The 25,062-nt window shown below is 47.0% G+C and overlaps 1 protein-coding gene and 1 long non-coding RNA gene across 4 annotated transcripts in view; one reads left to right on the top strand and one right to left on the bottom strand.

The window, feature by feature from the left end:
- LOC140426249 (uncharacterized) overlaps positions 1-21,046 on the top strand; it is a 125,161-nt gene extending 104,115 nt beyond the window's left edge. The window contains exon 4 of the long non-coding RNA XR_011948168.1: positions 20,961-21,046. This is a non-coding gene — a long non-coding RNA (uncharacterized lncRNA). The remainder of the gene's footprint in view (positions 1-20,960) is intronic.
- Positions 1-25,062, bottom strand: part of LOC140426248 (ERI1 exoribonuclease 3-like) — a 632,563-nt gene that overhangs the window by 570,505 nt on the left and 36,996 nt on the right. For all 3 annotated transcript variants that reach the window (XM_072510772.1, XM_072510770.1, XM_072510771.1), the window contains exon 3: positions 18,249-18,365. In XM_072510772.1, the coding sequence (XP_072366873.1) occupies positions 18,249-18,365 (117 nt within the window). The remainder of the gene's footprint in view (positions 1-18,248; positions 18,366-25,062) is intronic.

The following is a 25,062-nucleotide window of genomic DNA, read 5'->3' as shown; positions in this document are numbered from 1 at the left end:
ACCTACCAATGAAGATCAAGACATTGCAGGATTTGTGATGTAAATACAAAGGAATCTTGCTGCAGCTGGCATTTCATGTTGTAAAGACTCTGATGATGACTTGATTTCAGGTTCTGACATTCTACTCAACCTTGGAGGTGCAGAAAGGGATGATGGTGTCCCTCTCCTGCAGGTGGATTTTTCCAAAAGTTTAAAAAAATGTAATTTTCTTTTTATGTTTTATTTCTCGTTCTCGCTCTTAATCTAATCTTCCTTTTTCTCCCTCCATTTTTCTTTCTGTATCTAATTTGACTCTAATTCATCCTATTTGTTTCTCCATAATTCACTTGGTTTCATTCTCTAGCCTTAAGTTGCATTGGTTAAGGAGACAGACCATTGGACCTGATGTTCATGAGGTTCCAAATATCTGCACATTTCCAGAAAATTGCAGAATAAAAATATAATCTGAAAGATCAGGAAAAAAATTCTATTGATGCTACTCACCATGAGATGTACCATATCACCAAACCTGGGACAATGTTTCTAGCTAGCCATCTGTTACTCCAATTAAGGCCGCATCTTATTCAAATAATGTTTCCCTGTCACTCTGGTGCACAGGGGCTGGGGGATGGGATGAGTTGTGTGCCTTGGTGGATAGCCTGTGGTTCCCCCTGGGGGAGTGGGCCATCCTTATGTTAATTGAGCAGCCTGTTCTCCTCTTCACTGGTAAGTGTTATCATCTGGTGGGATAGCCCAGGTAGGTCTCTTTTCTTTGCTCTACGTTCCACCTTTTCAACTTTGGGAGGCCCTGTGGGCTTGACCATCGTCTGAAAATATTGTGACTGTTGCCGGTCCCCTCTTCCTCTCCTTTCGCTATAATCGTGGTTCAGCCTTGGGCCTGGTTTGGGGTTTTGTTGCATTATGTAGAATGTCTGTAACTCCCTATCTGGGGTTCTGTCCATTTTCTTTTGTTTTTGCAAGGGTGGGTATGACAAATCCGTTCCTTGCTCCTCAAAGGGTGCAGGTGATCTGAAATCTGGAAAGAGAAGGCTGTGTTGGTAACTGATGCCATTGCCGCTCATGGAGTGGAGGGGATGCATGTTGGTGCATACCCATTTACTCTGGTCTTCCGTGATGGTTGTGGGGCTGTGCCATTTTGTCATGTTCTCCTGACCGTTTTCTGTTTCTCTCTCTATCTCTGGTGGGGCAATATGGGTTTCCAGTTTTCTTTAATTATGGTAGAAAGCCAATTGTGATGACATTCATCGGTTCCCACATTCGTGTGAGTTAAGCAGTTTCTGTTTTTTCTCTTCCTTGCTTTGGGTGCAGTATTATTTTGTAACTTTGTTGTGTTAGTTTGTTATAAAATGTAAAATCTCAATAAACATACTTATAAAATAAAATATTATCAAGTAAGAGAGAAAAATTGAAAACAATATAATACAGAATATAGAAAAATGAGACTCAGAGACTGCTTTGTCTCAAACTATGAGCTGAACAATGATATTGTAATTTGATTGATGGGCATTGAGATACATTCAGTGTTGCGAATGCTCTTCAAAATGGGGTGGAAGATCAGTCAGGCAGGAAAATGGACTTCTATCAAAGCGTGGAGGTTCCTCAACGTGAAGTGTAAATGCAGTTAAATTCTGCCAGAATTTTCCCTCCACAACAGTGCTGAAATCCATCACTTTGAAGCCAATTAGGAATGTCATGACAGTATGATAATGATTTTAGAGGAAAAACAGTACTCAGACATATAATATTGTAGAATACAATTAAATCTGCCTTATGTTGGGAAATATAATCTCTGTCCAAATAAAGATTTTGTCATGCTATTTTTAGCACTCATGATTATGACAACATAGAAAACAGTTTTACATATCAGGATAAATTGCTGTATCATGCGCTGCAACATTTACAGTGACTTGTTCATCATCCAGGCACTTCACTTTTGTAACTTAAATGTAAATTTGGAGTAGTTACCTCAAAGTGCATTGAGACAACATTCTCCCATTTCCAGCACAGGTAGGCTTTGCACCAAGAAACTAGGGAGCAGTGCAGCAGAAGTTAAGAGGGCTGAATTCTCCCATTTTGATAGTAAGACCCGTGGCGAGGTAAGGAACATGGAGAGTTTCCCACTGTGGGGGCTGGTGGGAAAGCACGCAAAATCCTCTGGCCCCGAACTCATTTATTATGCACCTGGATGTTTAACACAGTATTCAGTGACAGGCCTGGATGACGCATAGTCTGCCGTCAAGTCCGGGTGCCATATTGAAAAGATGTCCAACATCACTGACCCTCTATTGGAGAAGGAAGGTGGACCGCCTGAAAATGAAGACAGATCTCCAGGAGCACTTGGAGATTGGAGAACGAAGATGGATCTCTGGGAGCATAGAGGCTGGAAGATGGACGCTTTTCAGGGCAAGGAATCTGGAAGGTCTACCTGAAAGTGCTCCCCCGACCAACTACTGTGGTGTCCCAGGGTCATGGGCAGCCTCCATCCTGAACTCCAGAGACAGTTCCAGTATTGTTCAGGTGAATCCTGACATCTGCACGCTATGATGCTCCAAATGTGTTTCTTGTTGGCGTGTTTTCCCACCTGCATTGTGGAAAATGTGCAGTGGGTGTCAGGCCTTCTTCTGCATCCATTAACGGGATGAAAATAAGGTTCATGCCAGCCTCTAGCAGGTTTTCTGACCCACCATCATGGGCACCAGTGTAAGGTCCAGCTGTAAATTCATACCAGGGTGAAGCCGATTGCTGGCCATCTGCCATATTCTTCCCCCATGCCCAACATTGAACATGCTGGTGGAGGATTGGGGGAATTCCGCCGAGCATGTTCACCATTAGATTTACAACTTAATTTTGATGTACAAACACTCGCTTGCCTCTATATAGCCCCTTTCGTTTTGAAAAGGCCCATGGCATTTCACAGAAATGTAATTGGACAAAATGGACACTGAATCAAAGGATTGAATTTTCCCATGTTGAGACGAAATGCCGTGACGGGGTGGGAACATGGAATGTTTCCCGCTGGGGCGGCTGGAGGGGTAATATACCATATCGTCCGGCCCTGACCTTATTAATCCTGCACCCATGTGTTTTGCACCATATTGAGGGGTAGGGTAGGGTAGGCCTGGGTGGCATATAGTCCATTGACCAACAACACTGACCCACTATTGAAGAAAGAAGATAGGTGTCCTGAGAACATTCTGAGGCGAGAAGATGGACCCTATCCAGGAGACCTAATCTGGAATGTCCACTTGCAGATAAACCCCAACCCACTGCTGTGATGTTCCAGGGTCACAGGCATCCTCTATCCTGAACTCCAGGCATTGTTCAGATGAATTCCGACATCTGCTCGCTACATTGTTCCAAATCCGATTCATGCTGCCGTGTTTTCCCATCGCCATCTTGGAGAGTCTGGCATGGGGGGGTGGAAGCCTTCATCAGTATCCATTACTTGGATGCAAATGAGGTTCACGCCGACTTCTGCCGCATTTTCTGATCCACTATGGTGGTCACCAATGGGAGATCCCGCTGTAAATTCATGCCGGCGTGAAACCGAAATCTGGACATCCCGCCATATTTCCCCCGAAACCCACCATCGAATCCACCGGCAGAGCCTTGGAAGAATACTGTTCAAAGAGATATTAAAAAGAGAAACCAAACGTTTTCTCAAAGAGATGTGTTTTAAAATATGGAGTGGTTTAGGGAATTCCAGAGCGTGGATGGTTCAAGGCACAGCCATCAATTCTGGGTCGATAGCAGAGGGCTGGGATGGGGAACAAAACGCACATCATGTCAGTCAAGAGGTGCAGAGTACTTGGGTTTGTAGACCTAGGACTTCCGGTTGCGGCGATGCGGAGCTAAGCCGCACGTTTCGGCAGCTCCCGCGTCAACGGACTTTCGGGCTCTCCAGAGGAGCCCCAACGGAACTTTTTTTGAATTGATCCTGTGTGGGAAGGTGCAGTAAGGTCCCCTCTTATGATATATGGCCGAGATCAACAGTGGAGCGGCGAAAAAAGTGGCTCTGGAGCAGCGGCAAAATCGAGGGGAAAAAAGCAAGATGGCGGAGGGCGGAGAGCGAGCAGCTTGGGGGCCGGACCAGCAGGAGTTCCTTAAGCGCTGTGTGGAGGAGCTGAAAAAGGAGGTGCTGGCGCCAATGCTGTTGGCGATCGAGGGGCTGAAGGAAACCCAGAAGACCAAGGCAGTGGAGCTTCGTGAGGTGAAAGGCAAAATGAAGGACTTCCGGGTGCGGCTATGCAGAGCTAGGTTGCATATTCGGTAGCTCCCGCTTGGAACGGACTTTTGGGCTCTTTTGCCGGCCCCCCACGGCATTTGTTTGACATTTCCCGGTGTGGCAAGAGGACTGCAACACTCCCCTGACGGTGTCCCCCAGGAGTGCTGTGTCGTTTGGCTGCCAGGCCCGGCAGAAGCAGTGGAAGATTTGGCTGCAACAGGATAAACAGCATTTGCAGCAGTTTGCAGCATGCAAGCGGGGGAAGGGCAAGCTTAAAGCTGCAAACAGTCCTGAGGACCTTTATCAAAAGTGAATTCTAACAGCAGAGGGAACAACTGTGAAAAGATCTCACCAGGGCCACTGAAGATGCGGGGACGAGGCTTCCGGTGGCGGCCATGGAGGAGTAGGTCACGCATTCGGCAGCTCCCGTCTGGAACGGACACTTAGACCTTTATCAGGAGTTTCCACGGACATTTTGGGGCAGAATGGTGAAGCAAACACTGCCAAAAGGATTCCCTCTCAAGACTTTTGGACTCTTTTCAGGGCCCCCAAGGGCACTTTTTCGACGTTTCCCGGTGTGGGAAGGAGTTAATAATAGTTCCCCGTCAGTATATGGCTTTAACTAGGAGCGGGGTGACAAAAAAGGTGGTGGTGGACCAGAAGAAGGGAGAGAGAAGGACAAAATGGCGGCGGGCGGAGACCAGGCAGCGTGGAGGCAGTGGGCAGAGGAGCAACAGGAGGGTATCCAGCGCTGCCTCAGAGATTAAAAAGGACCTGCTAGAGCCGATGAACGCTTCTATTGATAAGCTGCTGGAGACACAGACGGCCCAGGGGGTGGCGATCCGAGCGGCTCAACAAAAGATCTCTGTCAATGAGGACGAGATCTTAGTCCTGGCGGGAAAGGTGGAGGCGCACGAGGCGCTCCACAAGAAATGGCAGGAGCGGTTCGAGGAGATGGAGAATCGGTCGAGGCGGAAGAATCTGCGGATTCTGGGCCTCCCGGAGGGGCTGGAGGGGCCGGACGTGGGGGCCTATGTGGTCACCATGTTAAACTCGCTGATGGGAGCGGGGTCCTTCCAGGGGCCCCTGGAGCTGGAAGGGGCCCATAGAGTGTTGGCGAGGAGGCCCAAGGCTAACGAGCCTCCGCGGGCGGTGCTGGTGCGGTTCCATCGGTTCGTCGATCGGGAGTGTGTGCTCAGGTGGGCCAACAAGAAGAGGAGCAGCAGGTGGGAGAACGCGGAGGTTCGGATATATCAGGACTGGAGTGCGGAGGTGGCGAAGAGGAGGGCCGGGTTCAATCGAGCGAAGGCGGTGCTGCACAGGAAGGGGGTGAAGTTTGGCATGTTGCAGCCGGCGCGATTGTGGGTTACCTACAAGGACCGGCACCATTATTTTGAGTCTCCGGAGGAAGCGTGGGCCTTTGTTCAGGCCGAGAAGCTGGACACAGACTGAAGGTCGGGATGGGCGATTGGGGACTGCGGTGGATATGTTATGCCTATTTTTGGTTCGGGGGGGGGCGGCCTTTGCATTGTTTTGGGTTTCTTTTTCTCTGTGTTTTTCTCTTTCGGGTTGGGGAGGGTGGATGGGGCGGGTTGGGCACTGTTTTGGTTGGTGGCGGGGCCTGGTAGGTGGATTTTGTTCCCGCGCCGAAGACTGGGGGGGACGGGACCGGGGCGGGGAAGCGAGGATTGTTTCCCGCGCTTAGAACGGAGGGGGAGAGCCTGTGAATGGGGAGCGGGAGAGGAGGGTGTGCCACACAATGGGAGGAGTCGAAGGGGAGGTGGGAGTGGCCGGGGTCAGCAGGAGTCAGCTGACTTGCGGAAGTGCAATGGGGGGAGTAAACCAGCTAGGATGGGTCCTAGCCCGGGGGGGGGGGTGAAATCGAGTTGCTGCTGCTAAGATCAAGGAGGAGCTGGAGCGAGTGGGGTGGGTCAAGACGGGGGTATGCTGCTGTGCGGAACGGGCCGGGTGTGGGGTGCGGGCTCGTGGCTGGCCGAGGAGGGGTCATGGCTAGTCGGCGGGGGAGGGGGGCGGGTAGCCCCCTAATCCGGCTGATAACCTGGAATGTAAGGGGACTGAATGGGCCGGTTAAGCGGGCCCGCGTGTTCGCGAACCTGAAGGGGCTCATGGCGGATGTGGTTATGCTCCAGGAGACACACCTGAAGGTGGCAGACCAGGTAAGACTGAGGAAAGGGTGGGTAGGTCAGGTGTTTCACTCGGGGCTAGATGCCAAAAATCGAGGGGTGGCGATCTTGGTGGGAAAGGTGTTATTCGAGGCGTCGAGCATTGTGGCAGATAATGGCAGTAGGTACATAATGGTAAGTGGTAAGTTGCAGGGAGAGAGGGTGGTACTGGTCAATGTGTATGCTCCGAACTGGGACGATGCGGGTTTTATGCGGCGTATGTTGGGTCGGATCCCAGACTTGGAAGTGGGGGGCCTGATAATGGGGGGAGACTTTAACACGGTGTTGGATCCTGCACTGGATCCCTCCAGGTCTAGGATGAGTAGGAAGCCGGCGGCGGCTAGAGTGTTGAGGGGATTTATGGACCAAATGGGAGGGGTGGACCCTTGGAGATTTGCAAGGCCGGGGGCTAGGGAATTTTCATTCTTCTCACATGTCCATAAGGCTTATTCTCGAATCGACTTTTTCATTTTGAGTAGGGCGCTGATAGCGAGAGTAGAGGATACCGAGTATTCAGCAATAGCCATTTCGGACCACGCCCCGCATTGGGTGGACTTGGAGATGGGGGAGGTGAGGGACCAGCGCCCGCTGTGGCGCTTGGAGGTGGGGCTGTTGGCGTACGAGGAGGTTAGCAAGCCGGTCCGAGGAAGTATAGAGAGGTACTTGGAGACCAACGACAACGGGGAGGTCCGAGTGGGGATGGTATGGGAGGCACTGAAGGCGGTTTTGAGGGGAGAGCTGATCTCCATCAGGGCCCACAAGGAGCGGAGGGAGCGGGGGGGGAGGGAGAGGCTGGTGGGGGAGATGGTGAGGGTAGACAGGAGGTATGCGGAAGAACCTGAGGAAGGATTGTTGAGGAAGAGGCGCAGCCTCCAGGCCGAATTCGACCTGGTGACCACCAGGAAGGCGGAGGTGCAGTGGAGGAAGGCCCAGGGGGCGGTCTACGAGTATGGGGAAAAGGCAAGCCGGATGCTGGCACATCAGCTTCGGAAGCGGGACGCAGCTAGGGAGATCGGGGGAGTTAAGGACAGGGGAGGGAGCGTGGTGCGGAGTCGGGTTGGCATCAATGGGGTCTTCAGGGACTTTTACGAGGAATTGTACCGATCCGAGCCCCCACGGGAGGAGGGAGGGATGGGCCGTTTCCTGGACCAACTGAGGTTTCCAAAGGTGGAAGAGGGACTGGTGGCGGGACTGGGGGCCCCGATTGGGCTGGAGGAGCTGATCAAAGGGATAGGAAGCATGCAAGCGGGGAAGGCACCGGGGCCGGACGGTTTCCCGGTCGAGTTCTATAAAAAATATATGGACCTGTTGGGCCCGCTGTTAGTTAGGACCTTTAATGAGGCAAGGGAGGGGGGGGGGCTTTACCCCCGACGATGTCCCGGGCACTGATCTCCTTGATCCTGAAGCGGGACAAGGATCCCCTGCAATGTGGGTCTTACAGACCGATTTCCTTGCTAAATGTAGATGCCAAGGTGCTGGCGAAGGTCTTAGCCACGAGGATTGAGGATTGTGTGCCGCAGATCATCCATGAAGACCAGACGGGGTTTGTGAATGGGAGACAGTTGAACGCGAATGTGCGGAGTCTTTTGAACGTTATCATGATGCCGGCGAGGGAGGGGGAGGCGGAGATAGTGGTGGCGATGGACGCTGAGAAAGCCTTCGATAGGGTAGAGTGTGGTTACCTGTGGGAGGTGCTGAAGAGGTTCGGGTTTGGGGAGGGGTTTGTCAGGTGGGTTAGGCTGTTGTATGAGGTCCCAATCGCGAGTGTGGCCACAAATAGGAGGAGGTCTGAGTACTTTCGGTTGCACCGAGGGACGAGACAAGGGTGTCCCCTGCCCCCCCTCCTCTTCGCACTGGCGATTGAACCCCTGGCTATGGCACTGAGAGAGTCGAGGAACTGGAGGGGGTTGGTGCGGGGTGGGGAGGAGCACAGGGTGTCGCTTTATGCGGACGACCTGCTGCTGTATGTGGCGGACCCGGTGGGAAGAATGCCAGAGGTAATGAGGATGCTTAGGGAATTCGGGGACTTTTCGGGGTACAAGCTCAATATGGGGAAGAGCGAGCTGTTCGTAGTTCAGCTCGGGGACCAGGAGAGGGGGATTGGCGAGCTCCCACTAAAAAGGGCGAGAGGAGTTTCAGATATTTGGGGGTCCAGGTGGCCAGGAGCTGGGGGGCCCTGCATAGGCTTAACTTTACAAGGCTGGTGGAGCAAATGGAGGAGGAGTTCAAGAGGTGGGACGCGTTGCCGCTGTCCCTGGCGGGTAGGGTGCAGTTGATCAAAATGACGGTGCTCCCAAGGTTTTTGTTCCTGTTCCAGTGCCTCCCCGTGTTTATCCCGAAGGCTTTTTTCAGGCGGGTTAACAGGAGTATAATGGGGTTTGTGTGGGCGCGAGGGACTCAGAGAGTGAGAAGGGTGTTCCTGGAGCGGAGTAGAGATAGGGGGGGGCTGGCGCTGCCCAACCTCTGTGGGTACTACTGGGCCACCAATGCGACAATGGTGCGCAAGTGGGTGATGGAGGGGGGAGGAGGCTGCATGGAAGAGGCTGGAGACGGCGTCCTGTGTGGGTACGAGTCTGGGGGCGCTGGCAACGGCGCCATTGCCGCTCCCTCCAAGGAGGTATACCACGAGCCCGGTGGTGGTGGCGGCCCTCAAAATTTGGGGGCAGTGGAGGTGGCATAGGGGGAAAGTTAGGGCCTCGGCGTGGACCCCATTATGGGGGAACCACCGGTTCGCCCCAGGAAGAACAGGTGGAGGGTTTTCGGGGTGGCACAGGGCAGGCATACGAAAGTTAGGGGACCCGTTTGTGGACGGGAAGTTCGCGAGCTTGAGTGAGCTGGAGGAGAAGTACGGGCTCCCCCCGGGGAACACCTTCAGGTACTTACAGGTAAGGGCGTTTGCCAGACGGCAGGTGGTGGAATTCCCACGGCTACTGCCACACACAGTACAAGACAGGGTGCTCTTGGGGGGGTGGTTGGGATTGGGGAAGATCTCGGAAACTTACCAGGTGATGCAGGAGGAGGAGGAGGCCTCGGTGGTGGAGTTGAAAGGTAAGTGGGAGGAGGAGTTGGGAGAGGAGATCGAAGAGGGGACATGGGCAGATGCCCTAGGGAGGGTGAACTCTTCCTCTTCATGCGCGAGGCTCAGCCTCATACAGTTTAAGGTGCTGCACAGGGCACACATGACCGGGACAAGGATGAGTCAGTTCTTTGGGGGTGAGGCCAGGTGTGTTAGGTGTTTAGGGAGTACAGCAAATCACACCCATATGTTCTGGGCATGCCCAGCACTGGAGGAATTTTGGAAGGACGTAGCGAGGACGGTCTCGAGGGTGGTAGGATCCAGAGTCAAACCGGGCTGGGGGCTCGCAATATTTGGGGTGGCAGAGGAGCCGGGAGTGCAGGAGGCGAAAGAGGCTGGAATTCTGGCCTTTGCGTCCCTGGTAGCCCGGCGGAGGATTCTCCTTCAGTGGAAAGATACGAGGCCCCCAAGTGTGGAATCCTGGATCAGCGATATGGCAGGGTTCATTAAATTGGAGAGGGTGAAATTCGCCTTGAGAGGGTCGGTACAAGGGTTCTTTAGGCGGTGGCAACCGTTCTTAGACTTTCTGGCAGAACGCTAGACATTGGTCAATGGCAGCAGCAGCTCGGGGGGTGGGGGGGTTTACTCTATTTTTGTTTATGTTATTTACACTGGAAGGGTCTGAGGGGGTGTATACACCTGTTGTCTTAAATCAGGGTATTAATGTTAATTTATTATTTAGGTACGGGGGGGGGGGGGGGGGGGGGGGAGGGGTTTGGGCGGTTGCTTTTTTAGATTGTGTTTTGTACTTACCCCTGTTGGGTTCTTTTTTCTTTCTCATTTTGTTATTGATATTTTATGAAAACCTTTAAGAAAAATTATTTTTTTTTAAAAAGAAAGACAAAATGAATGTCAACGAGGACGAGATCCTGGGCCTGGCGGTAAAAGTGGAGGCGCACGAGGCGGTGCACAGGAGGTGGGCCGAGAGAATTGAGGTCCTGGAGAACAGGTCGAGGAGGAAGAACCTCCGGATTCTGGGTCTTCCCGAAGGAGTGGAGGGAGCTGATGCCAGGGCGTATGTGAGCACGATGCTCCATGCGCTGATGGGAGCGGAGGCCCCTCCGACCCCCCTGGAGCTGGAAGGGGCTCTCCGGGTCCTGGCGAGGAGACCCAAGGCTGATGAGCCACCAAGAGCGATAGTGGCAAGGTTCCATCGCTTTGTGGACAAAGAAAGAGTGCTGAGATGGGCCAAGAAGGTGCGGAGCAGTAGATGGGAGAACGCGGTGATCCGAGTATACCAGGATTGGAGCGCGGAAGTGGCAAGGAGGAGAGCTGGCTTCAACCGGGCCAAGGCGGTGCTGCATAAAAAGAGTCAGGTTCGGCATGCTGCAGCCTACGCGACTGTGGGTCACTTATCAGGACCGACACCATTATTTTGAAACGCCAGAAGAGGCTTGGACCTTTATTCAGACGGAAAAACTGGACTCGAACTGAGAGGATGTGGTTGTGGGGGGAGATGTTGGTTGTATATGGGGTTGTAAATACGGGTAACGAATACTCCATGGGTGGGATGATGGATGGGGATGTGGGTAGAGTTCTGATTAAAATTCCTAAAATTTCCTTTTTTTCTTTTCTGTAGACGAGATGATGATGATGGGGAATGTGGGCGTCGGTGCTGGAGGGAGGTGAGACTCGGGATGAGGGAACTGGGATAATGCCCGCAACAGGGGCTGTGCCACAGGGGGCGGGGCTGGTTCAGGAAAGCGCGGCTTTTTCCCGCGCAAAAAAGGGAGAGGGGGATGGAGGAAGGTAAGGAGGAGGAGAGACTCCCACACGGGGGAGATCAACGGGAAGGCAGGGGAAGCCGGGGTCAGCAGAAGTCAGCTGACTCACGCAAGTAATATGGGGGGAGCAAAAGAGCTAGATGTGGATCTAGCGCCGGGGGGGGATTCTAGGGTTGCTGCTGCACTGTCCGAGGGGGAACTGAAAATGGAAGAGGTGGTCGGGGCGGGGGTTCCCCGCCTGGGGGACTGGAGGGTGCGGGAGGCGAGCACGGGACTGGCCTAAGATAGGAGATGGGAGGGGGTTCTTGGAGCTTGGCAGAGATAGAGGAGGGTTGGCGTTGCCGAATTTGGGTGGTTACTATTGGGCAGCCAACGTGGCAATGATCCGTAAGTGGGTGATGGAGGGAGGGAGAGGGGGTGGCATGGAAGAGGCTGGAGATGGCGTCCTGCAAGGGAACGAGCCTGGGGGCGCTGGTGACGGCACCGCTGCCGCTCTCGCCGGCAAGGTACACCACGAGCCCGGTGGTGGCGGCAACTCTAAAGATCTGGGGGCAGTGGAGATGGCACAGGGGTGCGACGGGAGCCTCGGTGTGGTCCCCGATCAGGGGTAACCATCGGTTTGTCCCAGGAAGGATGGACGGGGGGTTTCAGAGCTGGCATCGGGCAGGGATTAGAAGAATTGGGGACCTGTTCATTGACGGAACGTTTGTGAGCTTAGGGGCGCTGGAGGAGAAGTTTGGGCTACCCCTGGGAGACGCTTTCAGGTACATGCAAGTGAGGGCGTTTGTGAGGCGGCAGGTGAGGGAATTTCCGCTACTCCCGGCACAGGGGATTCAAGATAGGGTGATTTCGGGCGTATGGGTCGGAGAGGGCAAGGTGTCGGCAATATACCAGGAGATGAAAGAAGAGGGGGCGGCTTTGGTAGAGGAGCTGAAGGGTAAATGGGAGGGGATTGAGGAGGGGCTATGGGCTGATGCCCTAAGTAGGGTTAATTCCTCTTCCTCGTGTGCCAGGCTTAACCTGATACAATTTAAGGTGGTTCATAGAGCGCATATGACGGGGGCGAGGTTGAGTAGGTTCTTTGGGGTGGCGGACAGATGTGGGAGGTGCTCAGGAAGTCCGGCGAACCATGTCCATATGTTTTGGTCATGCCCGGCACTGGAGGGTTTCTGGAGGGGAGTTGCGGGACCAATATCTAAGGTGGTGAAAGTCCGGGTCAAGCGAAGCTGGGGGCTAGCACTATTTGGAGTAGTGGACGAGCCGGGAGTGCAGGAGGCGAAAGAGGGCTGCATTCTGGCCTTTGCGTCCCTAGTAACCCGGCGAAGGATCTTGCTAATGTGGAAGGAGGCGAAGCCCCCCCAGCGTGGAGGCCTGGATAAATGATATGGCAGGGTTTATCAAGTTGGAAAGATAAAGTTTGCCTTGAGAGGGTCTGCGCAGGGGTTCTACAGGCGGTGAGCGGTAGATGAAGGTCGAACAGCAGCAACAGCAACCCGGGGGGGGCCTCGGTGAGGTTACAGAGATATGCTATGGCAAGAGTGCAAAGGTATTTAAACACAAGAAAGAGAAACCGAGAACCAATGCAGGTCAGCAAGGAGTAATATGCGAGTGAGATATCTAGTCATCTATCCAAAAGATCCTTCACACAGTTTATACTGCTTGCTGAAATCTATAAGGGAAACAGGAAAAGACATAGAAATTGTTTCTTGGATTTCCATATACAGGCTTTTGACAATGAATTCATGGAAAATGAATTGAAAAGATTGTGATGCTGCAGACTAATGAGAAAGGAGGAGTAAATTTAGAAACAGTTCCCTGGCATTTATATTAAATTTTAGTCATTAGCAAGAAACATCATCTGGAGACAAATTGCTACCGATCTCCCAAAAGAATTCAAAGTTGATTTCATGTGAATATGTATTTTGATGCCTACTTTTATTGTGCAGAAGCAAAGCTAAAGGTGAACTAATACCAGGAACTAGACATTGAAGGAGGGTGCACAAAAATTTAAAGTTTTAACTTAATCCATCTGTTCACAAAGGTAAAATTCTGAAACCAACATCTTGCTTAGAAAATCAAATATGAACTACGCCAATGCAGAATTCAGCTCCTAACAGCCTCTATAAGCAATATTTTTTTGAAATTAAACAAAACATTCCTTTTTTGAAAAAGTGGTAGTAGCAAATTTCATCTTTTGCCACTTTGTAAGGTTTAAAAGTAGTCTCTGATGTCCAAAAATACCGTTGTTGTCAGGCATTTGCATAGTGTCTCATATTATTAAAATGCTTCAAATAATGGGTTGCTTTCTGGAATTCAGAAGAAATATGTGAGCAAATCCACCCTGCATGCTTCAGGTAAGATAGAGGAGCCAAAGCAGTTTTTAAAAGAGATGTATCTACGTTGTTAGTCATGTGTATGTTTCACACAATGGTTTTCAATTAAAAGAAACAAAGACAAACATTTAAAAACATTGTTCAGCTCGCAGAAAGCATTTGTTTGGATCAGTCATGTTATTTGACTCTGATTATCATCTTTCCTTTTTCCACCTTTTTCCTCTCGGAGTAAACAGGAATTGAAAATGCTCAAATTACAAAATAAAAGGTCCACCAATTTTCAAAACTGGATTCAGAAGTAGAGAAAAAGGATGCCGATGATCCTTGATGTCCTCAGCTGGCATTTTAATTTGCTAGAATGTTATACATACAAAATGTGCTGGAGATACCCATAGAGACATCAACATGGTACCAAATTTTAGAGGTTTTTTGACTATTATTCAGCAATACTTGGCTCCATAGTTTTGCTAGTGCGAGTGAGGTTCAACAGCAAGAAGGAATTATCAACTACTTTCACATTAGTTGATCAGTTTCTACTGGCTGTCTGAGTTTGTAGAAGTTTTCTGTTCCTGTTTAAAATTGATGAAGTTGACAGGGAATGGTGTTGCACATGGTAAAAGCGATGTTTCTGACTTCCAAGAGTTCTGGTTAGGCCACTTGCTCCCAGTCATAGGTGCTGTGGTTATCATCTCTCTTGGCTTGCAACATGACAGAGAAAAAATGAACAGAGTAAGACAAGCTGCTCAAATTGGGAGGAGGAGGAGAGGGAATAGGGCTCTTAGCAGGAGGCCTTATCCACCAGGGCTTCAAGATGAATTTATCTCATCTCAAACTAAACTAGGGAAAGTATGTTTGATGTCTGTTTTACAAAGGAGGTGCTCGTGGAAATTTGACATCTTGCAGGCAGACCTGCAGCCTCAGAATAGGCTAAGGACGATGCTTCAAATGCCTGTACACTTTTTCATGCAAACTGAAGCAGTGAAATCTCTAACATCCTCCAGTTTGCCATCCACTGCTAGATAAGGGAAGTGATTGATGCTCTTTATGCCAGGAGAGAAGAGTATATTGTGTAGTCTCTGACTAGAGAAGTAGTTGGAGCATGTATACAGTTTTGCCAGGATAGCAGCTCCTCCATGGTGCATGGCACTATTCACTTCACACATGGCTTTGCAGACACTGCATCTAAATGTAACGGTGCACTGTAACCATAAAGAGCTTCCAAACCCTGAATGTACAGTTGATATGAAACCATTCTTTGCACATCACGTAGGTGCATGCCAAGTTTCCTGGCAGCAGTCACAAAAGCCTTGATTTTGCACCCATGTTTGCCACGAGTGCAAACAGAGGATTGGACGCAAAATATTGTGAGAATCATACGTGGGCAGCATGCATTTGACAAAGGCCATGCTGCCACTCAGAACATTACTCACACCAATAACTTGCTGAAACAACATTTATGTTTTGGGCACTGTGCCACAGTCCTGCTGCATCCTACATAATCTCGACATCACAAAAGCACAGTCCTTGCCACCAGATATATGGCAAGCAGCTGAGGAGGAGGAGGAAGGAGACAACCAATATATACCCTTTCAGGCCAGGCTGTCTGTGCTTGCCTTCTCTGATGCCATTGAACACAACCCTAATCCCATTTTTAAAAATCAATGAATCGCCTTCATGCATTCCATTAGTGTGTTTTGCAGAAGCCTTCGCCTGGCCGAGGGCTCCTATGCAGCTGCCCTGTGGTTGGAGTATGGAAGGTGGAAGGCTGCTTACATTCAGTGAGGGAAGTATTCAGGTGGACACCCTCCAGCAGCTCTGAGCCTAGATGTGACTTTGGACCACTTTTGGGCTGCATGGGCAGCAGCAGTATGGTTGACTGGTTGACTAGCAACAGCAGGGGTGCTGGCAGAGTGGCAGTGATGGGAAGGCAAGAGAGGACTGCAAGTTTCTTCTCCAGAGAACCACTGCCACTCCTCCAGGGCAGTAGTTCATTAACCCAGTAATCTGTATTGGAGGAGTGCTCCGACACCCTACAAGATCCTGGTATCTTCAGCCACAGTGGCAGCAGTCTGAGCTTGCACGCCAGCACGCTGTGCTTACACACAAACTGAGATTACAAAATTCTAGTCTGAGCGTCCACTCCAGCACTCAGATACTAGCTGGCTCCTGCTTGTAGTACAAAGGAAACTGAGTTTGTCGTACAAAGGAAATTGACCATTAGATGATCCATTGTGGTCAGGCCTGCAAGTGCTCTCATGGAGCTGCTCACCATCCTGAACTGCAAAGCATAAGAACCAAGCACTCTGCAAAGTTCTGTGTCAAGCTGGTACCAAATTCTTCTATGCTCTTCAACTGTGACAGCAGGTTTTGTGATTGGCCTGCCATCACATCAAGCATTTTATTGCACAAGCCAATCAGCCTGTTTCTGCACACTGACTCTTCAAGGTTTAATCTGAATCGCTGCAACAGACCTCGCCTCTCTGGGAGCTAACAAAAGCACTACTTTTTCCCTCTGCCCAAGCTGCAGGCCACTTATACCTGGTGCTCATCATCTTCAGGTTCCCCCCTCTATGATAACCTCTAAGTCATGTTGTACCAGTATCTGAGTTGATGGCTGTGATAGCGTTCCTTCATTATCAATGTCTTGCTCCAGCACCCTCCTCCACGGGGTTAAGGCATTCAGCAGGTACTGCTGCTGCAGTTGTAGCTCAGCTTGCCCTGCAAGGTGGTGTAGTAAGATATGTTTGGGTCATGTAGTTGTCATGCTTGAAAACCTGGCGGCGTGTGTAAGCTCAGGGATGTGGATGCGATTGTATCAGGGTGAGGCCATGAATGTAAAATATTGGTTCTGCTTGATAATTACTGTTAGTATTTCAGTGAAGGGGATATGGTCAATGGACCGATATGTGAGGCTAGTAATTGTTCATTTGTAAGGATATGAGATTTAAAGATTCAACCACTGGTCTTAACCACTTGTGGGAGGTGATTAAACTTATTTATAATAATCTTTATTAGTATCACAAGTAGGCATACATTGGCATTGCAATGAAGTTACTGTGAAAATCTCCTGTCGCCACACTACGGCACCTGTTCGGGTACACTGAGGGAGAATTCAGAATGTCCAACTTACCTGACGCCTTTCGGGACTTGTGGGAGGAAACCAGAGCACCCAGAGGAAACTCACGCAGACACAGGGAGAACGTGCAGACTCCGCACGGACAGTGACCCGAGCCGGGAATCGAACTCGGGTCCCTGGTGCTGTGAAGCAATAGTGCTTACCACTGTGCTACCGTGCCGCCCATAATTTGGCGCTGCATTCAGGCCCTTGGAACATTGGCGCATTGACAACAATAGCCATCTGCACCCTGTGAGAAGAGGACCTCTTTCCTTTTGTCCACTTCCTGCACCAAGGCGTTCAGTACTGCATCAGAATCAGCCCTGATGCCCCATTTTCAATTTTCTTCCTGCTGTGTGATTCTTCCACAAACAGTTCTGGCACCTGCTGCAGCCAGAATGCATCTTCACTTTAAGAGCTGCTGATTGGCTTTAAGTCACATAGGCCAGCTTTAAGTGATGCTAGCTTCAAACAAACTTGGGCCCCCTGATGTGACATGCAGCCATTTAGCAGTGTGTGTGTAACGCTGGGCTGCATGCTACTATAATTTAAATTAGGAGGCGGCATGAAATTTGTGTGCTGCCTACATTGTGACAGGTTCATTGTACATTGCAATTCTTGCATTATCGAGCCTTTTCAAAATTTATCCTAATAGGTCCAATTCTAGATATATGAGTGATCCTTATCAAAAGAATCATGTGCTTGCAATAACCTTTGAGGGTGATTTTGGCTTATTTTTGTGTTCAGACTCTAGTACTGTTTTAACAAATAGGGGAATTAAAGCCCAAACCACTTATGCCCCATGATCTTTTATGCTGGATTGAATCCTAATTTGACAGTATGAAGCCCCACCCATTTAGATTGCGCCCAAAGTGGGAACTTTACCTCAATGTTTACGTGTGACCGTTAAAAGCTAATTACCAGTTTCTGGCATTCAACAAGGGAGGGTCTCTGTATTCTAGTTTAAAAATGAATGTCAAATGAAAAAAAGTGATAAATCACAAAGATTGCAGAATGCAGCAATTTACTGCATCTCTAGTTAACCCCTTTGGAGGTCACTGTATCAATTCTCCAACATAATTATTTATCAGCTAAACGACAGCCTCCAGAGGGGTGATGTTCAATTGATTCACACAAATCAACTGGTCAAACAGTTAAAGCAAAAGTCCTACGAGGTGAACTAAACTTATTTTATTCCAAAACCAAGGGTCACTATAGCAATTAACACATCACGACCAGAAATCACTAAACCAACATCTAAGATCATTTACATTACCTCTGCAAACACCCCGAACATATGTGGTACTCCCAAGCAGCTTCTCAGCAATAACTTTGCTTTTTGAACCTTTCACTTAAAATAAAATGTGAAATTGTGTTTTCCTCCTCCACCTCAAACTAAATGGTACAAAGTCAATATCTATTTTGTATTAAATATTATATTGAATATTGGTCAGGCAAATATATATATATATATATATATATATATAAATAAATAATGTTAATATAAAATATTTCCACATGTCATTTTTGTACTAATATAGGTAGATTGTGTGAAAAGTACAGGGATACTGGCTATTTTATTAAATCCTTACCTCTGTACAAAAAGGCGTAAGCTCCGAATGCACAATTGGTTGCACATATGTATGGAACACGGATTCAATTTCCAGTGTCCTTCCATGTAGTTTTAGGATTGGGAATTCGATAATTTCCTGGGGCATGTGATGCAGGGGTGGAAAAAAATGAGAAATATAGTAAACAAAAAGGTTAATTTCTTCTCTCTTGGATATCTGCATAAAGTACAACGTTTGTTAGATTCATGTTCCAAGGTCTTAAATACATTAAATTGATAGATACATGATTATTGCAATCATTTTTAACAATACTGATTTTTTAAATGTTTGTGCCCAGTTAAATTTATTTATTTAAACCATTTTCATAGCAAACCGCAAATCAGAAATTTTATGTCAAGCATGAATTTATAACATTTTAAAGTGTTACATATGCAAATTGCTTGCCCTTAAAAATTATTTGTTCTTAGGTGGGGGATTCTGGCAAGGCTATTTTTATTTAATGTCCAACTCTAGATGCCCTGACTTGATAATGGTGAAACTTCGTTTTGAGTTGGTAGGTTACCAGCAATATAAGTGAACCTTCAAAACAAAAAGAAAAAAGTTTAAAAAAAAGAAAATGCTGTAAATACTCAGTAGGTCTTGCCGAATCTCTGGAGAAATAAATAGGGTTAATGTATTGAGTCTTTGCACATGTGACACCTTTAAAATGTTGTGACACCATGCTTGACATAGAATTTCAAATTAAAAGTTAGTCTTCAGAATGTAAAAAGAAATCAGTGCATCTAAGAAGTTGGAAAATGGAAATAAAGAAAATAATGGACAGAGATTAGACAAACCTCCAGGATCTGGTAGATTCCACCCATGATTCCACGCTAAGTTGTTAAAATAAATTGGTACAGAAACTGTAGGTTTGAGTCATAATTTTCCAAAACTCTTTAGATTCTGAAACTGTGATATTGGATTTGAATATTACAAATATTAATCCATTATTTAAGAAGCAAGGAAAGGAGAAACCAGGAAACTACTTATCTGTCAGGTGAACAGCAGTTGTGTAGAGTGTATCATCAGGAACAGTGACTAAGCTCTTGAGCAAGTGTCAGCTGATCAAAGAGTCAGCCTGCATTTGTGAAAGCTATGTGATGTTTGAATAATCCAGTTGACATTTTTGAGGAGGTCGCTAATGTGGTACATAAGAGAGTATCTATGGACATTGACGATATGGACTTCCTAAAGGCATTTTTGCACAGAAATTATTAGGAAAACTGAAAAGTAATGAATTGGAGATAACCTTGTAACATGGATTGGTAATTGGTTGGGAGATAGGGAACAGAAAATGGGCAAGCCAGTGTGAATTGGGTACAGGAAATTATCAATGCATTTGAATGGGTAGTCCCAAAATCCATTGAGCCTCGGGAGTCATAGGTCATGCCAGAAAGCTGCAGACACATGCTAGGTCAATTGAATTTCTGGTCACTGCATGGACTTTAGGTTGTGGGAAAGGGGTCAGTGAGAAAGGAATAAGCAATTGGAAGATGTGGAATGCAGAAATTGAGAGAAAGAGGCAGGCAGGGGTAAGAGGAAACAGTAACTAGGTCGAGGTGGTAAGAGATTGAAAAAACAGTGTGTAGTGAGCGGTGGCCGACAGCAGGACCATAGTTTTATCGTGGAGTCAAGAAGAATGCTAACCTTTGTGGCTCCTCTCTCTTTCCTTTTATGTGGAGGCACTGGGTAGCCATCTGGAAAATTGGTTCGTTTCTTCTCATCTCTTTTCATATCCCTATTTTTCCCCTCAACCTCTCACTCTCAATGTGGCTGCTATCCCTTCACCTTCCATTACTTCCTAAACTTCTCATTATTCCTTCCCCCCACTCCGACTGTCATGTTGATATGATGCATGGTTTCCACTGACCTTTGATTTTTCCCTCCATAAGTCAAGGGTCATGAAGGTCAATTGTAATGTGCCTATTACTGTCCTGGCTAAGAACTGGAATTGAGCTTAAAATTTGAGGGCTGTATGTCTGTTAGTATCTGATTTACACAATCAGCAATCAGGAGAGCTCAGCCACTTATTTACTTCCAAGTGGTAGGTAGCACAAAAATTCTGGAACAATTCTAGAAACAAATATGCTACTGAACAGTTTACGGTGAGTAGGGAATAAAAACCCAAATAACAACTCTTCCATTAAGTTCACCTGGAAACTTGTTGCATCCAGAAAGGGAGAGAACTTTCAAAGTCGAATAAACTGATGTGAATGTAATTTTAAGAATGAATTTTAGAATGATTCACAAAAGCACTAATTTGTTCCCTAAAGACAATAAAGTCCACAATCAGACGGTATCCGCTTAACTCATTCCTGAAGCGCAGAACTCATGTGCTAATGCACATCAATTCTGGTATGTAGGAGGAATTCTCAAGAATAGTTTCAGTAAAGATGTTTCCCCTGAAGCAAAGGTCTTAAGCTATGCAGATAATAATGGGGCAGAGTGATTATGGGGTTGTAATCTAGCTGAGAGGTTTCAATTATCTAAAAATAACAAAATAATTTTTGATAATTAGTCAATTATTGTTTAAAAATGAGGAAAATTTAAATTTATTTTCAAATCACGGTTTTAATTTGATTGGTTCAGCACCAATGTCAGCATAATACATCTCCTATATACAAGAAAATTATTGATTGTGTCACTACCATTTCAAGTTTATCAAATAATAATATACAATTTATTTCCTTACAGCTTACAGAACAATATCTGTTGGGGCTGACATGATGCAATGGGATTTCAGGCTGTCCTTTGAATTCCTGAATTGGGTTCAAATTCAAAGTCCTACTGATGCAAGTATACGTTCTGAATTTAAGAGCAATACCCAATGGACACATGTTCACAGCATAAAACTAACCACTAATTTGACAGTCCCACTCGCATAATAGTGGTACAGTATGGGTGACCTTCTGTGGTTAGAGTTAAGACACATTACTGAGACAGGTTAGGTGGAGCTACAGTCTGTATCTAATGATCCATTATACTAAGAATGAAATCAATGATCAGGAACCTTTTATATTGGATTCTGAATCAGTTTCAACCAACTTGAATAACTTGTGGCCATTTAACTGATCGTACATCGAAACCCGTTATCACTGTGCATGGTTGAATCAATGGTAGTACAACGACATATGTAATGACATTTTAACATTTACGGTCTGCCATTTCAGGTGACTAGCAAACCAGACTATGAAACTGTCCGACAGTTTTACTTAAGCCATTTTCTCCAGGATACAGAATTAGACCACGTATCATGATAGATTGTGAGGCTGGGAGGGGGAGCTGGGTATAGCAGTGTCTAGTCTTGATGCTCTAGTCATCATAGTGTGGGGCAGGTGGTCTTTCCATCCTGTCCATTTTGTATGCTTGTAAGTCCATAATTGATTATTTTGTAATCTCTTCATTACCTTAAATACAGCATGGGGAAGTTTATAACTTCAATATAACAAGGATCAGAGAAATTCTGACCAGAGTACTTTAACCATGATTTACCTTCCAATGCTCCTGAAGCAATTTGATGAGGGCAGTACAATAATTTCTTTATTAGCATGTAACAGAGAGCTGGCACTTAAAACAAACTGAGTTACCAAACCTTTTGGCGGAGCAGGCTCGAAAGGCTGAATTTTCAATCCTGCTCCTAGTTCTTATTGCCAGGTTTTTAATTAGTAATGGGTTGAAGGGTTATGGAGAATAGGCAGGAAAGTGGAGTTGAGGCCGAGATGAGATCAGCCATGGTCATATTGAATGGCAGAGCAGGTTCAATTGCCTAATCCTGCTCCTAGTTCTTATGCTCATATGTTCTTTTCAGTAGTCTGTGGCCATATAGAATAGAACAATTATGGAAGGATGCCACAAGGCTGCAGCAAATGGAAAAGTTGAGATAAATTGTATGTCATAACAATGAAATTCAAATTGTTTATTAATGTTTCAACCCTGAAATGTCACTGCCTGGAAGCACAAACCAGGAGGCATTATTGTGTATAAAATATAGCAATTTCTACCTTTTCTTGTGTAGGCTGTTAATATTTTTTGTCGATATTTTGGCTTTCACTTGTGCACTATTGTTACTAGGCTTGATACATCATTCAAGTAACCAGACTGGCAGATACAATATACCTTACAAGTCATCTAGAATAATCAATGATTACTTGCAATGATCTGATTCCCAATACTAGGGGAGAAAAAGTGCCTTGCAAAACTCTCCCAGATGACCTGGCTGAGATTTTGAATCTGATGGGAGTAACATATAAACTTTATAGTGAAATCTATTTTAAGAAACAATACAAAATACGTCTCACCACCCTCTGGTAACAAATTATAACACAAGTAAAATGGGTGTATGGGAACTTGTTTTTCAATATTTACTTATGTTTTGATTTACACAATAGCCTTTTCTAAATAATTTATGGCATGATAAATTTATTACACAGTGCAAGCTAACTGCAAATAAGAATTGCCAAATAATTAGATTTTAGTGCAATGCTTATAAATTATCCACTGATTTGTCCAGACTTGTTTGTCAGCCCTGTTGTGCTTTAGGTCATCTTTGACATTTTGGTGTTTGTGTTTTAATTGCTGATTTACACTTTGACAGATGAGACTTGATGCCTGATGTCCAGGACCGTGATGTCTAAAGGGATTTAAGGCAATTAGAAGAGAAGTCCTCACATTAGAAATAATGTTATACTTTATTCCTTTCCTTTAGATTTTGGTTAAGAATGATACAGTACAGAATGAATTGTCTTACATTTTCATAACAGGTGCAGGATTAAATTTAAATGGGGATTTCATCATGTGTAATATTTTGGGTTGGAAAAAAAACATCTGTATGGTATTAGACTGCTCAAATCATTGCTGACTGCATTATGAATGACGTTTCCTTTTATTTAAAATATTGATTTGATAATCAGTAACTTTTAATATAAGTGATAGAAAGTGCATGTGATTTTTTAATAAAATAAATGTTTATTCCTAACCCTTTGTATAACAGAAGAGCACATAATTGCTTTTGGGCATTGTTTCATTGTATCTTGAGGTGACACAGTCAAATTCTTCGTATCAGAATTAAAGCCAGAATTGTCTTCTAGCTATTGTCACACAATTCCTTCTGGCCTGCTCAGAGGCATAAGCAGAGGGCTGAGGCTAAATCTCCCACTCTCACTTCACCCACTGGAGTCTTGGGAAGACAAAAGGAACTGATAATTTCATATACTCCCCAAGAACATTATTAAGAATCGAGTTCTTTTTAAATTGAAAACAGAAAGAAGCCATGATGCCAAAATAATTTCTCATTATAATGGTCATAGCATGTTGGAAAATAAAGTTTAACCAAATAATTTATCAGTAACTTTAGCAAAATGCCTATATCTCTTTTTATTCCCTCAAATTAGCCATTGAGTAGCAGGACTTGCAATTGGTGTCTTAGTAACGGTAAAGGTTATAAACTAGAAGGGCTGGCCTACCAACTGACTGCTACTTGTGATGTTTCAAATTAGATAAAAATATTATGACACAAAGTACATACGGTGGTTCCTTTAAGGTCTTTTAAAGCCATTCCAGATTAATTAACAACATTCATAAATCGGCCGATGATTTGGCCTTTGCCTCCCTGGTAGCCCGGATCTTATTGGAATGGCGGGACTCGGGGCTGCCGAAACCGGGTGTTTGGATGACAAACCTGGCAGGGTTCCTCAGGCTACAGAAGATAAAATTCGCCTTCAGAGGGTCTGTGGAGGGGTTTTCCCAGAGATGGCAGCAGTTCATCGACTTCTTTGAAAACAGTTAAGGGGTGGGATTCTGTGACCCTGAGGCTAAGTGTTGATGCCATTGGAAACGCCGTCCCGTTTCTCGATGGCGTCAACACGGCCTCAGGATCAGCAATTCTGGCCCCTACAGGAGGCTAGCATGGCACTGGAGCAGTTCACGCCACTCCAGCTGCTGATCCCGGCGTCAACTGGGCGCCACGGGATCCACGCATGCGCAGTGGTACCGGCGGCAACACGCGCAGTGGCTTCCTTCAACGCGCCGGCCCCGACGCAACATGGCGCAGGACTATAGGGGCTGGCACTGAAGAAGGAAGCCCCCAGCCAGAGAGTCTGGCCCACCGATCGGTGGGCTCCGATCGCTGGCCACATCAGAGGCCCCCCCGGGGTCGGACCCCCCCCCACAGGCCGCCCCCGACCCTTCCACGCCGAGTTCCCGCCGGCTGAGAGCAGGTGTGGACGGCGCCGGCGGGACTCAGCGTTTATACGACTGCAGCTCGGCCCATCCCGGGCCGGGAATCGGTGGGCCAGCCACGTAGAGCGACCCCCGACCGGTGGCGTGGCGCGATTCGTGCCGGTGGCGGGATTCTCCGGCCCTGCCTGGGCTGAGAGAATCCCGCCCAAGTTGTCAGCAGTGGGGGTGGGGATGGGTAAGGTGGGGGGAGGTTAAAGAAAGAGGTACTGGAGCTGGGGAGCGGCAGGCGGGATGAAGGAGTGTTAGGTATTTTAGTTGTTTTGATTATTTGCAGTCCTGTTTGTTTGTTTTGTTTTATGGTTGTGGTTGATGTGTACATATATATAAATGCCTCAATAAAATATTATTTTAAAAAAACATTCATAAATCCAGTTTGCTAAAATTTCTAGAGTTGTCTTGAGCATACTTAATTTATTTCCTAAACCTCAATTACTTCCCAATTCCCAATTAATAATTTCCAATCTGTGTCAAGTTAGCTGATTTCAGCCAGAATAGTGTGGACACAACTATTGGCTTTAGCACCTATGGACGAGGAACATTGATTTGATTATGTAAATTG

The sequence above is a fragment of the Scyliorhinus torazame genome, chromosome 7 (genome assembly GCF_047496885.1).
Source record: "Scyliorhinus torazame isolate Kashiwa2021f chromosome 7, sScyTor2.1, whole genome shotgun sequence".
NCBI lineage: Eukaryota > Metazoa > Chordata > Chondrichthyes > Carcharhiniformes > Scyliorhinidae > Scyliorhinus > Scyliorhinus torazame.
This window is presented reverse-complemented; position numbering and strand designations above follow the sequence as displayed.